Source organism: Papilio polytes, unplaced genomic scaffold (genome assembly GCF_000836215.1).
Source record: "Papilio polytes unplaced genomic scaffold, Ppol_1.0 DF824169.1, whole genome shotgun sequence".
Classification (NCBI taxonomy): domain Eukaryota; kingdom Metazoa; phylum Arthropoda; class Insecta; order Lepidoptera; family Papilionidae; genus Papilio; species Papilio polytes.
This window is the reverse complement of record NW_013525035.1, coordinates 2701875-2721856: the sequence shown is the minus strand read 5'-3', so window position 1 is coordinate 2721856 and position 19982 is coordinate 2701875. Positions and strand designations below refer to the sequence as shown.

General features: G+C 36.2%; 1 protein-coding gene across 1 annotated transcript; it reads right to left on the bottom strand.

Annotated features, from left to right (window-relative positions):
- Positions 1–118: 118 nt before the first annotated feature.
- Positions 119–18522, bottom strand: LOC106111418 (membrane-associated guanylate kinase, WW and PDZ domain-containing protein 2). The gene is made up of 21 exons (XM_013293504.1): positions 17602–18522; positions 15046–15245; positions 13708–13817; positions 12938–13037; positions 12209–12340; positions 11204–11333; positions 10180–10352; positions 9693–9814; positions 9106–9207; positions 8674–8779; positions 8194–8301; positions 7290–7706; positions 6628–6741; positions 6087–6222; positions 5547–5652; positions 4968–5103; positions 4471–4595; positions 3799–3887; positions 2357–2440; positions 2140–2273; positions 119–1817 (listed from the first exon to the last, which is right to left on the bottom strand). The coding sequence occupies exons 1-21, from the start codon at positions 17814–17816 to the stop codon at positions 1594–1596; spliced, it is 3063 nt and encodes a 1020-aa protein (XP_013148958.1). The 5' UTR covers positions 17817–18522; the 3' UTR covers positions 119–1593.
- Positions 18523–19982: the final 1460 nt, after the last annotated feature.

Here is a 19982-nt window from a genome sequence, read left to right as displayed (position 1 = left end):
GCCATTGGAAAACTACATCAGTGAGTGTTTATTTTTTTTTATTTGGGTGGACGAAGTCTCAGGCAAAAGCTAGTGATATAATATCAAAATTAACAAAGTAAATTATTATTTTTATCGATATGGGAATGACATGCGCGCCATCTATTTTATCCGAGGTAAACTTAAATCTAATAATTATTAAATAAATCTTATCCCATATTTCTTCACTCGGTGGTCCGCGTATTATTTTACAGTAGTGGTTGATTTATAAGAAAACGGTAATTTTTTATTGTTTTCCAATATACAAAATTGTAATTTGAATAATAAAGTTTTTTTTTCAATTTATCAACCACTACTGTTCACTAAAGGCATTTAGGCAACCTTAAACATAGAAATTCGAGTTTTAAGATACTTTATTATTAATAACTAATTAAATGGATTTCTAAAAAATATATCCATTACAAAATTTACATCAAAATCATAGAGATATTAAAAAAAAATATTTTAAATATCTCTTATTCTATTATAACGATAAATCATACATTTACATACCCATATAAAAACACAGAATGTGTTTCTATCTTACTCTATCAAAAGATTTAGAAAGAGAGAGATGTTTCCGCGCTTCTATAGTCGTTTAGTCAACACAATTTGGACGGATAATACCGAAATATATGCAAAAGGTCTGCATCGAAATATAAAGTGCATTTTGCTCCATTTTCTTAATTACAAAAAAATGTTAAGTTATGTGTAAGTATTTTAAAAATGTGCCTCAATTTATTGGTACTAATTTTACATTAGTTTTATGTAAAATTAAATTTTATGTGTATGAGAGTTACTTGTTCCACTATCAATCCTTTTAATTAAATCGTATATAGACGTAAACTAAAATTCTACAATTAATTAAAGCTATCCCATCATAACTAAATAAAAACTTAAATAAATTATTGTCAACTGACAAGCTGCCAAAATACTGAAAAATTATATACAGTGTGGTTACCCTACATATTTAAATGTAAAAACTGGTATAGTTCGTGCAAAGACAATGAAAAATCTGGGATACAAAATATAATACAAACACACACATTGTGTGAAATACTTTAAGAATATCAAAACCTTTGCTTTTACTAGCTGTTGCCATAACTCATAAATTTTAGAGGTCTATTAATCAGTAGTATAAAAAATACATAATAAACTCACCAAAATACACGATTAGTAGTTACTGTTCAGCAATTCGCATTAGTCAGGAGTTTCACTTCTGTCAGTAATTCTACGTCCGACAGCAGTTCCGTATTCAGCAGATCTACTGTCGTCGACAGTTTTGTTAGTCAGCAATACAACTTTAGTAGGAAGTTCTGTGTTAGTCGGCAATTCCACTTTCGTCAGAAGTTCCACTTTCGACTGAATTCTGCATCCGTCAGATATTCGGTATCCATCAGCAGTTCCACAACCGTCAGTAGTTCTGTATCCGTCAGTTATACAGCTGTCAGTAGTTCTGTATCCGTCAGTAGTTCTGTATCCGTCAATAGTTCTGTATCCGTCAGTAGTTCTGTATCCGTCAGTAGTTCTGTATCCGTCAGTAGTTCAGTATCCATCAGTAGTTCTGTATCCGTGTCAGCAGTGCGGCTGCGGGTGCTGAGGGTGCTGGGGGTGCTGCGGGTGCTGCGCGGGGTGAGCAGGCAGCACGGTGAGGGTGACGGCGGCGCCGGAGCGCTTGATGAGCGCGACCACCTCCGGGTGCGGCAGGTTGCGCACTGGCAGGTGGTTGATGGCGATTATTGTGTCGCCCACGTGCAGGCGACCGCAGCGCGCGGCGGGAGAGTTGGCAATTAATTGACCTGAAAGTTATTTTGAATTAATTTATTGAAGAGACAAAAAATACAGCAATAAAAATGGGATGCTAATACAATTTTATACCAGCTAGTAAAATTTAAGGGATCAATTCATTGTTTGACAGCTTTCGCCCGTGACTCCGTCCGCGTGGAATTAAAAATATAAAAGTAGCTTATGTGTTCTTGCTGACTGCTCTATATTTATGCTAAATTTCTTCGACATCCATTCAGCCTTTCCATCCATACATGTTAATTTTCGCATTTTTAATATTAATAATAATTAAAATTTACTAGCTCCATATTGAATAATACCTTTTAAATAACTTACCTATAGTACTTGTTGCTTTATTAGTAGAAGAAATAACTACAAAACCGAATCCTTCCCCATCATTTCTTGTGACAGTGACGTCATAAGGCACTGGGGACCAGCCGCCTGGAGGACTATCGTATTGAACACCGTACCTAAAACAAAACAGAGATCAGTCTTGCATTTAAGTTGGCACGTGGAATATAAGAATATTGTTTATTATGATGTGCCAACTTACACAGGCATGGCAGGCGGATACATAGGCGATGGGTGGAGTATATTATATGAGGCAGGCGGCATGTGGTGTGTAGATGGGTCAGCGCTGGAAATAACCACAAAAATGTATTAAACACAGATTATATTAGCCATTCCCGTGCGGCTTCATCCATATGAAATTATAAAAACTTTATTTTATTGTTTACCAACCCCTACCATAAAAAAAAGGCTGCCTTAATGTTGGCAGCTTGTAGTTTATGGTCCCTTTCCCACATACGGTTATTTTTCCAATTTATTTACCGCCAAAGTTTAACAGCGTAAAAATATCAAGCCTAAAGCGTTTTAGTAAGTGTAGGGCATTAATTAAAGAAAGAGTTATTCAAAAATATGCTGTGATTGTTGACATCCTACGCCACGAAGTAGTGTCCGTTTACTCTTTATTATATTAGTATAGATATAAAGCTATCTACAAAAAACTATTAATCTAGCTGCAATACTAACTTATGAGATTTTAATTTTAACATATGGTAATAAATCTAGCCAACGAAGGTATGTCTTTTCAAATATCTTGGCCCAATGTCGAACGATGGTCCGAGCTAAGATATTTGAAAACATCTATACAAGGAGCTAATGGCAAAAAATTACGTACAAATAGCTCTGATAAAAATGACAAATCGCTCACATGTGATATATGACTGGTCTTGATTTAAAATCCCGCAGAATTAATAAACTTGAAATAAAAACTATTTTTAATAGACCAGCTATTAGTGTAAAGCCAGATTGAAATTTTAAGTAGGCCTTATTGGAAAGGATTCTTTCAGTCCTTTGTAATTCAGTCAGATTGTAAACTGACGAAGACCAAAATCAATCACCTACAGTTTTTAAATACTTACGATTTCTTCCGCGTGAATTTGAAAATTGTTATAATAAAAAATTCCTGTTATTTTTTTTTATAACATAAGGTGGCAAACGAGCAAGCGGCCACCTGAATCCGCTAAAATGGCGAAACGACCGCTGCCCATAGACATCCGCAATTGCAGATGCGTTGCCTACCCTAATCCGACAGAGGAGGAGACGCACATAAAGAGGATATTTCCCCTTCCTGCCTCTTCTCCACTGTCAATTCCACTTCCCCTTCCCATCCTCTCCTCATAAGAAGAGGGTGGTAAAGAGAAAGGGACCTAAATTAGGCCTCCGGCACCGCACTCATCAGACGAGACACGGAATTGCTTCCATTTGACGCCTGTCTTCTGTGTGGTCGTGGTATTACTGGGGGCGAGCCGGCCCTACAGTGCTAACATGTTAAAGCGGGCACTACCACTGTTAAAATCGACCGAAAATCAACCCAGTGTTTTTTGAGTTATTTCAATACATACAAAATACAAATATTTCCTTTTTATAATATGATTATAGACAAGAATGCAAATAATTATAAAGTTACGAATATTTAGGTTTTTAACTCACGTAAGCAATGGCTGGTGGGCGTGTGGAGCCATTGTAGGCAACCCTAGCGGCTGGATGTCCGCTCTGTTGTGTCGCACACCTAACGTCACCTAGAATATTATAAACAATATTAAAAAACTAGAAAATTAAACTCGACTAACATGATATACTCTGAGAATAATATAAAATAGCTGACTTTTTATTGTTCAAATTCTGCCCAAGTTACATAAGGGTGCGTTCAGACTAGCCAGTTTTTATCGCGTTTTTTTAAAGTTTATATGAAATAAAATTTAATAATCAGGAGGAAGTGTATAAAAGACGTGTATAATAAAATTAAACCTCGTTCCTGTAAGATCAATTTTATTTGCGGTGAAATCAGATGATAGAAACTGCGCTACTAACTGTACTGGTGAAGTCGCGTATAGGTTTAAATACAATAGAGTGGTGTATATTAAAGCTATAGGAATGTTATGAGGAGAGAATCACATATAACATGAAGTAACTATGAGGACGTCACATATGAGTGTGGTACACCGGTATGGAGACATAGAAAGAGATGGATGGATTGAAAGGTGATAGGACCAAGGGAGTGATGACTGAGATAATAGTTATATGGAGTAGGAAAACCTGGTGCTGACATACGGGAATAGGATAAGGTAGAGGTGATGATGACGATGATGGGAATGTACTGACATGTCCGCGCGCGGCTGCCTGCGACACGTAGGCGACGGCGCGCGCGTGTGTAGCGCCGCGCACGCAAACGCCATCTACCGACGTCAGCAAGTCGCCTGCACGCAGTAGACCGTCCGCGGGACCACCTGTAATCATCACCAGCTCACTATACGTCCCTACCGAGGGGTTCGGAGCCTAACCTAATAAGGGCTGACTAGGCTATAGTCAACTACGCTGCACTGTGGGTTGGTTGACTTCATAGTTCAGCAGTTTTTTACAAACTTTTACAAACATCTATCCACATCTTACTAATGTAAATGCGAAAGTTTAGTGGGATGTATGTATTGAGTTTGTAATATAAACCGCTGAATGGATCTCGATAAAATTAGACATAGATGTAGTGGATAATATGGAAAAATATATAGGCTACTTATTTTTGTATTTCTAATTCCATGCGGACGAAGTCGCGGGCGTAAGCTAATGCAACATAAAAACATTAATGTAACTGGTTATATTACCAGGCACGACGTATCCTACGGCGACGCGGCTGCCGTCCTCGGTGCCGCCGACGATGCGGAAGCCGAAGCCCGCGACGCCGCGTGCCAGCCGCACCAGCACGTCGGCTTCAGGGTCCAGCGCACCGCCGCCCGACACCTGCAGATGTCACTATTATTACTGGGCATAGTATTTTAACACTTTCACTGGCTAACAGGCCGATATCGACCTGACGTGGTACTTAAGCTGGTACGGACGAAGAAAACTATGCCCCTCTCGCTAGTACGAAACGACTATCTCAGGTATATACATTACATAAAATAAATTATGTTTCCACAAAGTTATAGCAATTTAATGTATCCTAATGCTGGTGGGTCTAAAAACGCACTGGCGGTATCATTTGGGGTGCATTTTTTGGTTTTTAACGTTATGTGAATATTATCTATTGTGGATGTTTATAGGCAGTGATCGGTTTTCTATTTTTACGGATTCAGATAGCCAATAGAACTTCCACGAGAAGTAATACGGGCGGGGGTGGTGTCAGTAATACGGGTGGGGGTGGTGTCAGTAATACGGGCGGGAGTGGGGTCAGTAATACGAACTTGTGGGTAGTTCCCGTAGGCGCCGGGCTGCAGTGGCTCCCCCTCGTAGCAGGGTGAGCGCCGCACGGGGGAGTGCATGTGGCGCGACGGGGAGTTATCTCCAAGTCTGAAATATGTTATGTACTTAATAATTATTTAAAGAATTATCTGTACTTATGAAGCCGTAAACACACTCTTTTCTTGTTATATAGGATGTCAGCAATAGCAGTATATGTTTTTTTTAATAAAAAGCCCTGCACTTACGACAAGACTACATTTTCACGCTACGAAAATTTAGGGGAAAGAGAAAAAACTAAGTTTTCCATGGTTGCCATGGTAATGGTAATTGTTAGGCAATGGCAAAGGCTTTTGTTGTCATTTAAGCATTTGAATTTTGATATTTGCAATTGAAAGTTTTAGAAAACGTAAATCAATTGAATTAAAAAAAAATGTCATGCTACGATATTAAGAAATAGCTAGTAAATTATAATCCTTTCTAACAACTAGGCTACAATTTCTTCTCGAAAATATCGAAATTTAACTTTTTTATAATATAATTACCTCAGAGGTGATCCTTTAATCCTGCTGTTCGAGGAGTTATTTGAAGGCGACTGACTCTGCAGACGAGTTGAAGGAGAGTTGTTCAGCAATCGGTCTGTCGCGCTGTTGTTTGATGGCGAATTACTTCTCAAACGACCTGGAAACGGGAAAAAGAATAATTTTAATTTTAGCCGAGGCGCGGAAATCCGCGTGGTAACAAAAATAGCGTAATTAGCCCATATGTTAAATTTCAATGGTACAACATGGTAAATTTTATTGAGAGTTTAGCAGTTTAGGCTGCAAACTCTAACATCCATCTAAACTTTCGCATTTATATTACTAGGTTTCGCATGCGACTCTGCGTGGAATTAAAAATCAAAAGTAAGTAACTTATGTATTCTTCCAGACTATACATGCCAAATTTCATCGAGATCCGTTCAGCAGTTTAGGCTACAAACTTTAACAAACATCCATCTAAACTTTCGCATTTATAATATTAGTAAGATCTCGTCAAGTATTGTATAAGTTTTCTTTGCATAAATGACGTTTTCATGTTATTTACCTGTAGAATTAGAAGGTGAATGAGGACGTATTCTGCTGGTGGAAGGCGACTGACGCGAGAGACCGCCGATTGCTGCCGTTGTGGGAGAATGAAGCATACCGTCTTCTGGGAAACCTAAATAAATAAACGATAAATAAACATATAAAATTGTTTAATTTTAATTTTCACAGAAATTACAAAAAACTAGTTATAATTATATCCTCTGTTACTCAGTGATTATACAGCTTTGTAACGACAAAAGTATTTTTGATTTCGGTAAATTTTTGAGTGTACCATATAAATCAGTCATTTCTATATTGATTGCTGATACCTGCGACTCCGTCCGCATGAAATTTAAAAAAAAACAAAGTAGCCTATGTTTTCTTCCAGACTTTGTTCTACATCTATGTCAAATTTCGTCAAGATCCGTTAAGCCGTTCCATAACTATGTACGTTCTAACATCCATCCATCCATCCAAACTGAAGCATTTAAATATACTAGCTGTTGCTCGCGACTTCGTCCATGTGAAATTTTAAAATATAGCCTTTGTTCACAGATAAATAACCTATCTAACGGTAAAAGAATTTTCTAAATCGGCGTAGTAGTTTTTAATATTTCAATACATACAAATATACAAATCAATATAATATTGGTATAGATTTTAAATATTTAAACCACTAACCTCCATTATCACTGCTATCAGCAACACTCGCGTTCCCCCTCCAATATGCAGCGTTCATATCAACGTGTACAGTCGGCGTCGGTACTTCCCCCCAATTACCATTCCATCTCTCCCCATTCCCATCCCAAGCGTTCCCATTCGCATTCTCCTCCCACTTCTGACCATTCTCTTCCCACTTCTGTCCATTCTCCTCCCACTTCTGTCCGTTCCCCTCCCATTTCTGAGCATTCTCCGCCCAGTTGCGTATGTTATTGGAGTTATCTATCCATGTCTCTTCCTGCCACTGTGCGGGCTCTGTCCAGGGAGAGACAACGGGCAGGGTAAGGCGCGCGCCGGGAGTGCTGCTCCGCCGTCTCCGGTCCATTAAACTCTCGCGCGTTTCCCGGGATTTGTGCTCCGGGACTGCGTATGTTGCTTCTGTTAAATATATCAAAGATTTTTAAAAACATTTTTTACAAATTGTTGTTATATGTGATCAAGAGATTTACATTTGAATTAAAAATTATTTCAAACACAACCAACTTTAATAAACAGCGCCATCTATTGGCTGCGTTTTGAAACAGAGATTTTAAATATTAAACTAAAGTAACTGTTATGTTAAATGTAACATTTTTCTTGTTTTTAAATATACTCAAATACATTAAAAAAAATGTACCTATAAATAATTTTTACAAGTGAGAATCGAACAATTTTTTTAGATTTCCACTTCTTACTAAATTTTAGTAGGGTAAAAATGATTTTTTTCTAAATGTACATTGCAAATTACTGTTGCTTGTGGTAACATGCTAAGATATGATCAAAATGACACTATTTAGTAGTCCGAATGCTATATTATATATTTGTCGTGCATATTACCTGGTACATTTTATAAGGTAAAAGTATAGTAAATATATATTTGTATTACCTGTATTCATATCATCAAGTCTGTCCCGCAGATTATCTTGTGCGGGAGAACGTAATTGCTCTGCCGTTGGCGTTTTACTCCTACACAACTGGTTGTTGTTTGTTGACGCTGTATAAAATATACGGAAAACCATAAATTATTTACTTTATAAGAAAAAATAACATCCCATAGATTTTAAGCGCACTATATATTATGCTCAAAGACAAAGAGATTCAAATATATAGAGGAGGTATAGTTGACTTCACTTGAAATATTTTTATAATAATCATTATTAACGCTATCTAGTGATAAATTCTCAAAACCTAATTAATTGCCAATAAGTGTCTTTAAATAACATTTAAACGTATTTGACTGCACTTGAAACTTTTTGCAGCTGCTTAGAATGGAGGTGCTAAGATATTAGAAACATCAATACAAGTTGGCACGTCTGTCAGAAGATGTCACTTGTTCCTGACGTGCCAACTGTAATGGTATACGTACTTTGTTGTAATCTAGTAGCGGAGCGGCTGCGCGGCGCGCGCGTCACATTGTTCCGTCGCCATACACGTAGCGTTGTTTCATGAAGTGCAGGACACTCTTTTAATACCTATAAGATTTTGATTTTTGTCATAACCGTTGTCGATTTAGGGGGGGAGTTGGATTATCAAGTGGGGAGGCTAGTAGAAAAATACTTGTTTTTATTCGAAAAAGAACTCATTAATGAAAAATTGACAACTTTTTTAGACATTTTAAACGGGACTTAATAGCAACACATCTACAACTTCGCTATGAGCTATGGTTGTTTCGCTATTTCGGCGAATCCAATCCAAACAAATTTGATTTGCCAAAACTGTCAGAAAAGTATTCTTGTTCCGTGTCAAATTAATTACTTGACTTTATAGGTGTTTTGAATTATTAACTATTTATACGTACTTGTACGACGTGCTGATGTGGCGCATGTCTTACATCGGTGTCTCCGATCTGCAGCAACAGGTCGCCTTCTCTCAGCCCAGCGCATCTACTTCTGTCCAGCACCTGTAAACGATAACATGTCCAACATATAATTTTCGATCTAAAGCGCCTGTTATTGTGGAATAGCAATTATCTAAGTACTAGCATGGTTGTACTATGCGCCTGCCACTTTTAGAGCAGCAACAGTTTAAGGACGGAAAACACAAAAACTACAACGTTTATATGTAAGTTCAAGCATGTTAAACGTTAAGTGGAATTCCAGTATGCAAGTAGTAAGCACGATATTTGATTTAATAACAGTTTCTGTACCATCTTACTGTTATGAATGACCAAATTATGGGAGTAAATGTCACTTTCCAGTAACTGATATGCAATTAACTATAACATTTTACTGGGATGTGTATTCCTTCTTTATGATTTGATCTAATCCAGTACTTAACCATTAAAGTATTTTTATCCGAATATCTACTTTATTTCAAAGTAAAATTAAATTCATAGATATATAAATGTGGTCCTTCGAGTCGGATTAATGTATTATAGTTTAGTACCTTTTTAACTTTCTGTCCGTGCACACTGTCGGCGATAGTGAAGCCGAAGCCAGCAGCGCCGCGACGCAGCGTCAACGCCAACTCTCGGCCCGGCGACCGCGCGCCGCTTCGACTTGAATGCTCTGATATAATAAAATCATGTACATACATAAACGAATAAAATGTCTCAACGATCAATGTAAAACTACTGATTCTAAACACTTAAGTATTATAGTGATGTTCCTCTTACTACATAGGCGTCTAGTAAGAAAGGACTTTACGAAATTCATCTCCTAAAGTCCCAAAATTGGGGTCCAAAGCATCTATAGCCAGATGTCATTCAAACTTTATTCGTAAAATTGGTTCGAACTATTAAACTCAAGCCTGTAGCGAGACGTAAATGTAGGGCATTCTATTAAAAAAAGAATTATTTATCAATATGCAGTGATTTATGAGATCCTTTATAACAGATAAGTGTTTGTTTATGTTTTATTATATTAGTGAGTACCAGTAGCGAGTGTGAGGAGATGGTCTGCGGAGGGGCAGCGCGGCGGCGCCGGCTCTGCGGCGGGCAGGTCCAGGTCGAAGGAGCGCGAGAGCAGGCGGCGCTCGGGGCTGCGCCCCTTGTCCGGCTCGTCGTGACCCGCCGCTGAGTTACTGTTCGGCGACTCCAAGTTGAACCTGGAAAATAAAGATATCTTAGTAATATTACTTATATTATTAATTTGTCATTTGCATTTTTGTATGTATTAGATTAATTTATCAGTGAGTATTATAGACCACATTTTTTTTTTTATAATTTCACGGTGACGAAATCCCGAAAGTCACGAGAATCAGCTAGTCTTACTAATATTATAAAGCCAAAACTGCTGTACAGATCTTGATAAGATTAACATTGATTTGAAGTCTGGAAACCTAAGTTGTTTACGTTTGTTTCTTAGTTCTAAGCTGACTGAAAGCTTGTCTATATTAATAGTATAGAGGATAATAAAGAAATATTTGTGTTTTTGTATGTATTGAAATAACTCAATAACTGGACCGATTTTAAAATTTCTTTCACGATTACAATAATAACTAAATACAAATACAGAACTAGGTTATGCCCCTGACACCGACCATGTTTAGTTTAAAAAAATAATAAGTTTGCCTGCGTTCTTCCGGATGTTCTACATCTTTGCAAATTTATTAACTAGCAGTTGCTGGTGACTTCGTCCGCGTGAAATTTAAAATAATCTGTTACTCAGTGATAACATAGGTAAAGAAATTAAAATCGACCAAATAGATTTTGAGTTATTTCAATAAATATAAAAATACAACTCTCTCTTTGTAATTAGTACTAGCTTTCACCCGCGACTCCGTCCGCGTGGAATAAAAAAACAAAAGTGAGTAGCCTATGTGTTCTTCCAGATAATCTTCTGTATCAAATTTCATCAAATTCCGTTCAGCAGTTTAGGCTACAAACTCTAACATCCATCCATCCATCTAAACTTTCCCATTTAAAATATCAGTAAGACTAAAATGGGATATTTTACCTGGTCCTTAAAGCCCGTGTTAGTTGTTGCATGGCAACAGCATCAGACGTCGCCGGCGTGGTGGCGTCCACCGCCAATGTACTGAGCACGCGGGTATTAGGGTCTTCTGAGTCGAATGTTAGTGGATAACCTGAAATTTAACATACAAACAATTTAATTTATCACTTTAAATACCGTTATACTTTTATTTAGACTCTAGCACAGTTAAGGAGTAAAAGGTTAGCATGGTATGGGCGTGTTATGAAGGATGAATCGCATGTTACAAGGAGAACGTTAGTTATGAGTGTGGTACACCGGTAGAGGTAGACGTAGAAAGAGATGGATGGATTAAAAGGAGACATGATCAAGAATGGAGTGATGACTGAGATGATGATAGAGTTATTTAGAGGACGCAAACCTAACGGCGACTCTACGGGAGTAGGATATGTTAGTGGAGATGATGATGATGACGATGATGATGAGTACAGTGTTAGCTTTACTTGTAGTATGACCCTTTCCCGCATTATGGTTTTTCCAAATTATTTACTCCCTAAGTTTAAAAGCGTGAAAATATATAGCCTAAGATGTCGTAAGTGTAGGACTTTTTCTTCAAAAATACACTATTATTGCTGACTACGTACCTAAGTGTGTGTTCACTTTATCATATAACAAGTATAGATTGATATAGCATAGAATATAGAAGTATATACATATAGATAATACATATAGATGTTGGCTTGAGCTAGCACGATATCAGAATTACTACTACTCGAGATCACATGTGGGCGGCCATTTGTAAAGACGGATTCCAGGTATATTCACAATACTCCTCAGTCAGGATATCATCGATCTACCAAGCTCATATCGTTCAAACAACATTCTCGCAACGATCCCTATTTTCATAATAATCTAAGTTCTCACGAAAGTCGCTTGGCGGCGCTCGTGTTCTAATTATGACTTAAATTCAAATTTAAAAAAAAAGGTTTTACTTTTAAGTATGTCAACTATATGTTTAGTTTTACTAACCTCGTACAAAGTGCAATATGACGTCAGTTCCGGGTGTAATAGACTGGAAGATCTGTGCGACCTGCGCGTGCGACAAGCCGCGCACGCCGCGCCCGCCCACACCGACCACCACGTCGCCTGGACGAAGGGCTCCTGCAAATACGTCTTACTTCAAACTAATCTTCTAATCTTACTAATATTAAAAAAGCAAAAGTTTAGATGGATGGGTGTTGGTTAAAGTTTGTAGCCTAAACCGCTAAACGGAACACATAGGCTACTCATTTTTTTTTAATTCCACACGGACGGCGTGACGGGCGAAAGCTAGTAATATTATAAATGCGAAAGGTTAGATGGATGTTTGTTAGAATTTGTATCCTAAACGGATGTCCGGATCTCGAGGAAATTCGGCTTAAACATAGAGGATAGTCTGGAAGAACACAGGCTACTCACTTTTGTTTTTATTAATGGGAGGACGCCGGCGAAAGCTAGTATATGGTAAAATAAAACACTTCAAAAGTGAATTTCTTTATAAAGTAACGAGCGAAAGTGGTCATTAATAACATTCTCGCGTTCGTCTACGTTCTACTAGCTACTTTTCTGTCAAAATCCCGTCAAAATCGGTCAAAAAATTACGCACATAGCGGTCGAATTATGATAGCGCGGAATTAAAAACATGGTCAAACTCATAGTATAATTTTAAAATCACATTAAAGACAAGTAACACAAAAACTAAAAAAAAAAATACCTTACCATCAATCCATGCCGGGCTATGAGGCACGATACTTCGAATTTGTAGGTAGCCTTCTGTTTCAGGAATACCCTCAGCTCCGATAAGCGTGAAGCCGAGACCCTAAAAAAAATAAAAATTACTTTGAACAAAGTAGTAAGATTTGTTCAAATTACCCTCTTAAGCAGTCACAAAGTCAAATTTGGCAACTATCCAAAAACCTCTAAATATACACTACTAGGATTTGCCTGCGACTTCGTCCGCGTGGAGTTTATTCGAATCAAATTTTATAGGATAAATCTAAGTAAAGCTTGAATGAGGCAGTCAATTTCAAAGTAATTCTGTCGAACAAACATCTCACCATACACATTTTGGACCCATTTTTGAACTTTTGTGTAAAGATTTTACATATATTCAATTTAAATGTATAACAAGCGCTTGTATAATCTGTAAGTACAGTCGTGGAAATCAACGGCGTATCTCTATAAAAAATTGCTCAATTCCTTTCAGACAAACTTCACCTATTCTTACGAATCAATCTTTTCTACATACATATTTAAAAGTTTTTTTTCTTATTATTTTGCGTGGTCGTCTATAAAAAATTTCAAACGACTAGCTTTAAAGGTATAACACCGTCAAATTCCCTGATCCTACTTTTAATCTGCACTTCAATGTATAAACAATTTGCGGAGAATAAAAAAAGTGTAAATTATTAACACGGACATAACACGAGGAGAAAGTTCGATGTTCACAGATAATAAATCGATTATTAACGACCAATTGGTTTTCATACCTGAGTGCCTTTTGTGAGCGTTATAGTGAATCTCTCCCCGCGCAACTCCCCCCCTGGTGGGGGCCCGTTCGTCTGGCTGCCACCCCCATTCTCAGATGCTAACTTCTCAGCTGTAAATCGATTTATAGTCAAACTTTTTTAACTCAATTTCATTACTAAAAATACTTGAAACGATCATATACCGCGAGAAACAGGAACTAAGTACATCTTATTTATGGTTGCTTACAAATGACTTCCTGGTATCTATACTAGTATAATATAACAAATAACTAATACAATAAAGCGTAAACACACACTACTTTGTGGCGTAAGATGTCAGCAATCACATCATATTTTTGAATATTTTTTTTTAAATAAATAAACCTTCATATGGGGAAGGGACCATAAATTACAAGCTGCCAACATTAAGGATGCAAGGTTATTCAGGTAACAGTAATATTGACATTTGAGAAAGGTAAACAATAAAATAAAGTTTTCATAATTCTTATATGAAACCGCATGGGAACAGCTAGTTTATTACATTTGTTGTAAAAATTGGACATCTCTGACCTAAGATGAAACAAATATGGTTTTAAGTAGAAAGTATTATTACAATCATTGTAAAATGTACTTTATGCGTATGCTTTAGAGTTTGATTTAGCTTTCTTTATAGAATCAATTCCTCATACAATTGCTCAAGCAGGGCTTCATATAGGGTTCGCAAGGTTAGTGACGTAAATCTTGTAGGAAGTAGACTTAGAGCGCGGTCACTTTTAACTAAACTATCGGACAACTGTTTCGTCTCTATTTCCTATCAACTTATATGGAGGAGCACACTAGTAGATTTTTAGTTGTGCGAACAGTTGAATGGGCTGAAACAAGTGACAATCGCACAACTATGTGCGATTGTTTAATCAAAGGTGTGCGCCCACTCTAAGATTGTATATTTAGACATGGAAACAACCTTTGTAATTCACGGACATAAGAGTCATGTTCAAACCCTTACTAATCGTATTAGCTCACGTTTTTATGATAATTCAAGGGTATAAACTAAGGCCATTAGAATACATTTTTGTAAGAAAAATTCAAACATTTGTAGTCACCTGTTTGTTTTTCTTCTGTATTGCATAAAAAAAATTATTCTGTTAGTATTTTTTAATCTAGAAAACCTTAATAGTTAATAACATAACCGATTTACCTGATATTTCCTTTGCCTCCTCTTTTTCTAAGCATTAACAGATTAAAAATCAATATACATTCAGTTCTTTGCATTGAAAAAGGACAAGTATCATTGTTCTTTTGTTTACATTTACTAGAATCAACTACTAGAAACTACTAGAAGAATATAAGACATCTTACCTCTTAATCTCCTAGCCTGCAGTACAGGGTTTTCATACTGCGTACGTCTATTAATATGGTCCACGTAATAGGAGCCATATCTTTCATCGGTGACTCTTTCCCAGCCGTACGGTAGTTCATCTTCTCCACACTCTCCGAGTGAATGCTTCCTCACTCTCGCTAACCTTGGATCCAGCCAGTGTGATGTTCCCGTATTGTGACTAAGTACAACAAGAAACAGAATAGTTTAAATGAGTTAACTAAATGAAACCACAGAATACTTAAGAGAACATAAAACAAATGACAACTCACAATTCAAAATTGATAGTAACTTAAGCCCCCATTGACAGTTTTAACTGACACATCAGTTGAAATGTTCAATTAAAGTTTTGCTTACACATGCAATTTCAACTGATCTGTTTGACTGTTCGGTTAAAACTGTCACTTAGAGCTGAGCATGTAATACTATGTGGGCTTTAGACTACAGATTTAAAATGGCATGAGACTTAGAAATGACCACCATTGCTTTTTGTGATTTATCTAAAGCAATCAGATAATGACAAGATACTTTATATTATGAATCATACACATCATAACAGCAAGACATCATTAAATTACTCTTTTGTGATGTTAAATCATTTAAGAGTTTACTTTTGTTTATTTATTTATTTTCATAGAAGACCAACAGCTATTTATTACAAACTAGGTATAGAGGTAGTTAAATTGTACAGCCAATAACAGGTCTCCACCAATAAAGTTGCAATACAACGAAACTATCAGCTCCATTTAGTCATCATGTTCTTGGCGCACCATATTTTCATACTCTATCTTCCATCACTTCCTACATGTAACCTTTCACACAATTCATCCATCTCTTTTTAAGTCAACCTCTACCGTTGTACCCCTCCACAGTTACTGTTTACTAAATCTGAGCATATTTATTGTATTACCTCTTTATCTTTCTGTTATAACAAGAACACATATTTTAAAACACAATATTTATGTACGCAAGTCACTGTGCTAGCGAAAAATCACTAAGGTTTAGCATTTACTATATGAAACTAGTTTTAAGTTATTTTTGCATAGTTAAAAGATAAATAAGAAAATAAAAAATAACCAAAATTCCTTCAATAAAGTATGGAATATAACTATTTTAACTAAGTACTAATTGCACAGAGTTTACAACACAACTGACCGAAGGCAACTGATTCAAATACAAGTGTAACAATCAGTCTAAATATAGAACTTACAAAAAAATATTTACTCCAGACTTTGGCTTGCGGTATGCGGATAGCTGTTTTGTATCAGATGGTGTTAATATGAAATTTGGTTCATGGTTAATCTATTTATGTATCCAATGTTTTTATATACAACATATCTGGAGAGAAGATTACATCTGAGACATGATTGTATTTTGTATGTGGTATGTTTTGGCACATTTGACATCTTAGGCGCCATGTGTATCTCTTTGTGACACTGTGTATGGCATGAATTTCAAATGAACTATTTCCCTAACCACATGTATCTTAATGTCACAGATAAAAATCTAAGAAAATAAGGGGAAAAATGGGCATGAAAAACAATATATGATATATTATGTAGATTAGAACACATTCCAACAAAAAAAAATATTGTGCTTTTTTTAAACACTCACTAAGGGTCTGGCGCTGATGGTGTTAAGAAAAACAATAACAAAAGAATTCACCACCTATTACTTGGTTAATAAATAAAAGATAGCCAAATCTAGGATAATCAATAGTATTTATTGCCAATATTTTATTATTTATTAAGTTATAGAAGTTATCTAAAATTTTAGTTGCTATTCAACTGATTTTGTATTAATTGTCTTCTTCTGTATATTCTTACAGGTTACTTCTAAATACCATATAATAATATAAATAGCACCTCGATAAGTTAAAGTCCAAAGGAAATATAAAATATTTTAAGTTATAGAGGTTTTAAGTTATCAAGGGTTAGTTGTAGAGGTTTTGGGCTCAGATGGGAAGGGAACATATTATTTTTTGAAGTTAGAGAGGTTTTTAAGTTACCGAGGTTTAAGTTATTGGATTTTAATGTACATAAAATGATTGTGTAACAAGTGAGAATATTAGTGAATGTTTATGATAGCCTAATTGTCCGCAACAATGTCTACGTATTCTTCCATCCAATTTCAGCTAGATCCAGATAGATCATCTAAATGTTTACAATTATACTAGTAAGTAAGATTTAATAGATATCTAAAGATCAACTAACACACTCAGAAAAGAACCTACCTAAATCTAATTACACCCAGCCTTATAAATTGCACAAGTACTTCGAAAATAAGTTGTCATAAGATAATAAAGGTACATAGGTCAGCTTGCACTATTATAGAACTCACTTTGTTTGGTAATTAGTAGTCCAAACTTGAACTTATGTTTGCATTACACATTATCAACTTGCTCAACATGCAACATATCCATACAACATACAACTTACACATATAACTAAATAAGAAACATGATGGTACATATGTAGTATTTTATTAGTAGCTAACATAGCAGAAACAAAAAATAATTGCATGTTATTTTTACTTACTCTATGAAATATCTCTCTCCGGAAGGTGTGAATGCTTTTTCCCACATGGGAGGCAATGGCCCAAGGTTATAATCATCTTCATCCTCTCTCTTATGTCCAGGATCTCCAGGTCTAACCCCAACAACAGAACCTCCAGCTGTACCCGCCGTTCCAGAACTATGAGTTGAAATTCCAGCCGAAGACAGTCTATCCGAGTCTACTGAGCTCTGTGCCATTGCTTTAGCAGTTGTAACACTTTAACATTTTACTATTCTTTTTTAATTCCTAACGTAATTGTTCCCGCCAACTAAGTAATTCACTTAATTTGAAAATAGAACTGGCACAATAGAAAAATTATCTAGATAACATTAGTTTCACATTCTTTGCACTTTACTCATCGAATTAAAAGATGTACCGTAAAAACAAAACAATAGTCGCATGCGGGCAAGCCAATGACCACTTATGAGTCATTTTGGGACCTGGTGACTCCTCAATTCGTATATTTTTTACCTGTCCGACAACAAGTCGATCCACGTAGCTACTCTAAGTGGATTGTCGTTAGTTTATTGATAAGTCATCGGAGTACGCTTAATTTGTTAGTGCATGTCGACGCCGCGGCAAACGTGAAACGATGTACCGCACTGCAGGTGCATCATAACGAATTATAACGTTAAAAACAACATGCATATTTAGCGTCCCTGTGACTTTGGTAACGGTAAATTAGATAACACAAACTCGAACTCGACTCTGTATGCTAATAAGACACATTAACAAGTTCACTTTCTCACATAAACAGGTAAAATCTCAAGTTTTGAAAGTAGGTGCAACAAGTGAGTGAGTAGGATGTCTAGCACGGCGTCTATACAGCTGTTTTCTTTGAAACTACGCTGATGCTGCCTATCTGTATAGATAGGTACACCATCGAGCTACTGTGTTTTGGTTTTATTTTACTGTGTGGTTGGTTGTAGTGGTAGGGATACGGTAATTTATAATCTGTGATTGTTAAAATAAACCGTTTTTAGCAGTTTTTAGACAAAAATTTATAATAATAATTTAATTGCATTATCATATAACATAATCAAGATAATTTACAGTAATGTTTCGAAGTTTACTATAAATTAGTTTCATTAGTTAAAAAATGGAAAAGGAAAAAAAAAACAGCAGCTGACAGATAGCATTCTTGTATTATCGTGCACCATCTAGCGGGGGAAGGCAAAAACACTACGAGATGGATGGCCATTCGACATAGTGTTTTTAGTAAATTCTTTTTTGTTGTAAGATGGCATTCTATCACATTTATTATTTACTTTTACTTAAATGTATGATGAGATAGTTTTTATTGCAATTATTCTGTAACTACCACTCGCCCGCGGCTCCATCCGCGTGGAATTAAAAAAAGCGAGTAGGGTACGTGTTGTTCCAGACTATCCTCTACATAAATACCTAATTTCATCGAAATCCGTTCAGTCGTTTTGGTTACAAACTCTTACAAACATCAATCTGTCTAAACAGTGTGATCTACAGAGGTACACGCTGAAAAACAAGAAGATAAAAGTAGATACCTAATGTAGTGTTCTGTGTTCATATTGAACGGTTGTAGAAGTTATTCAAACAGTTTACAGTTACTACAAAGATTTCAAAGATCCTTTCATTATTTACGCTTGTTTATCAAAGTCTTAAAGTCGCAAGATGACTACATTTATCGTGAGAATGGATGTCTCCTGGCTCTGGAGTGTATTCTGATGGACGAACTTGAAGGCAACGATATTTTGGTCAACAATATTAAATACTTTGCTGAATTTCTGGTTAAAAATACAAAGCTTTTAATTTTCAAACATATTAATACTACCCACGTAGAGTTCAGTGAAAAGCTTTGAAGGTGAGACTGAACGAAGATGAAAGGCACTTAATAATGTTTAACCTGTGCATGTCCGGTCCGATTTTCTTTCCCTTCTCAGTACCGAATTGTGCGATAAGAGAAATATAACATCATAAAGTTGAGTGCATCCTCGTGAAATATTTATATAAATCAAAAACAAATACTAAAACATTTTTATTTATTATGACAGAATGCAGCAGGCCACAACCAAGAGAGTAGCCAGCCAGAGCCAGCCCAAAAGAAAAATAAATAATTTTACGTACAGCAAAAAGCTCTGACTTAAGAGACAAAGATTGATAATTTGTTTTCCGCGGCGATTTCTTCGATGACATCCCCGTATAATATACGACATTATTCTCAAAGACTGCATATAACCCATAATAATATTTAAAAAATCACGTTTCATTATGGTAGCATATTGACTGATCTAGTTTTCACATTTCGAAATATTAGATTCTTGGCCGTCTGATGAGATTTCGCTGAAGTATAAAAATATATTAATGATACCGATCGAATGGAATTT

Excerpts from the sequence above, each read along its gene's own strand:
- LOC106111418 (XM_013293504.1), bottom strand. The coding sequence starts at position 17,816 with ATGGCACAGAGCTCAGTAGACTCGGATAGACTGTCTTCGGCTGGAATT. Across the intron at positions 9,815-10,179 it reads TCTCCTCACACTCGCTACTG|AGCATTCAAGTCGAAGCGGC; the intron begins GTACTCACTAAT and ends TTATTATATCAG. Across the intron at positions 7,707-8,193 it reads ACTTGATGATATGAATACAG|AAGCAACATACGCAGTCCCG; the intron begins GTAATACAAATA and ends TATATTTAACAG.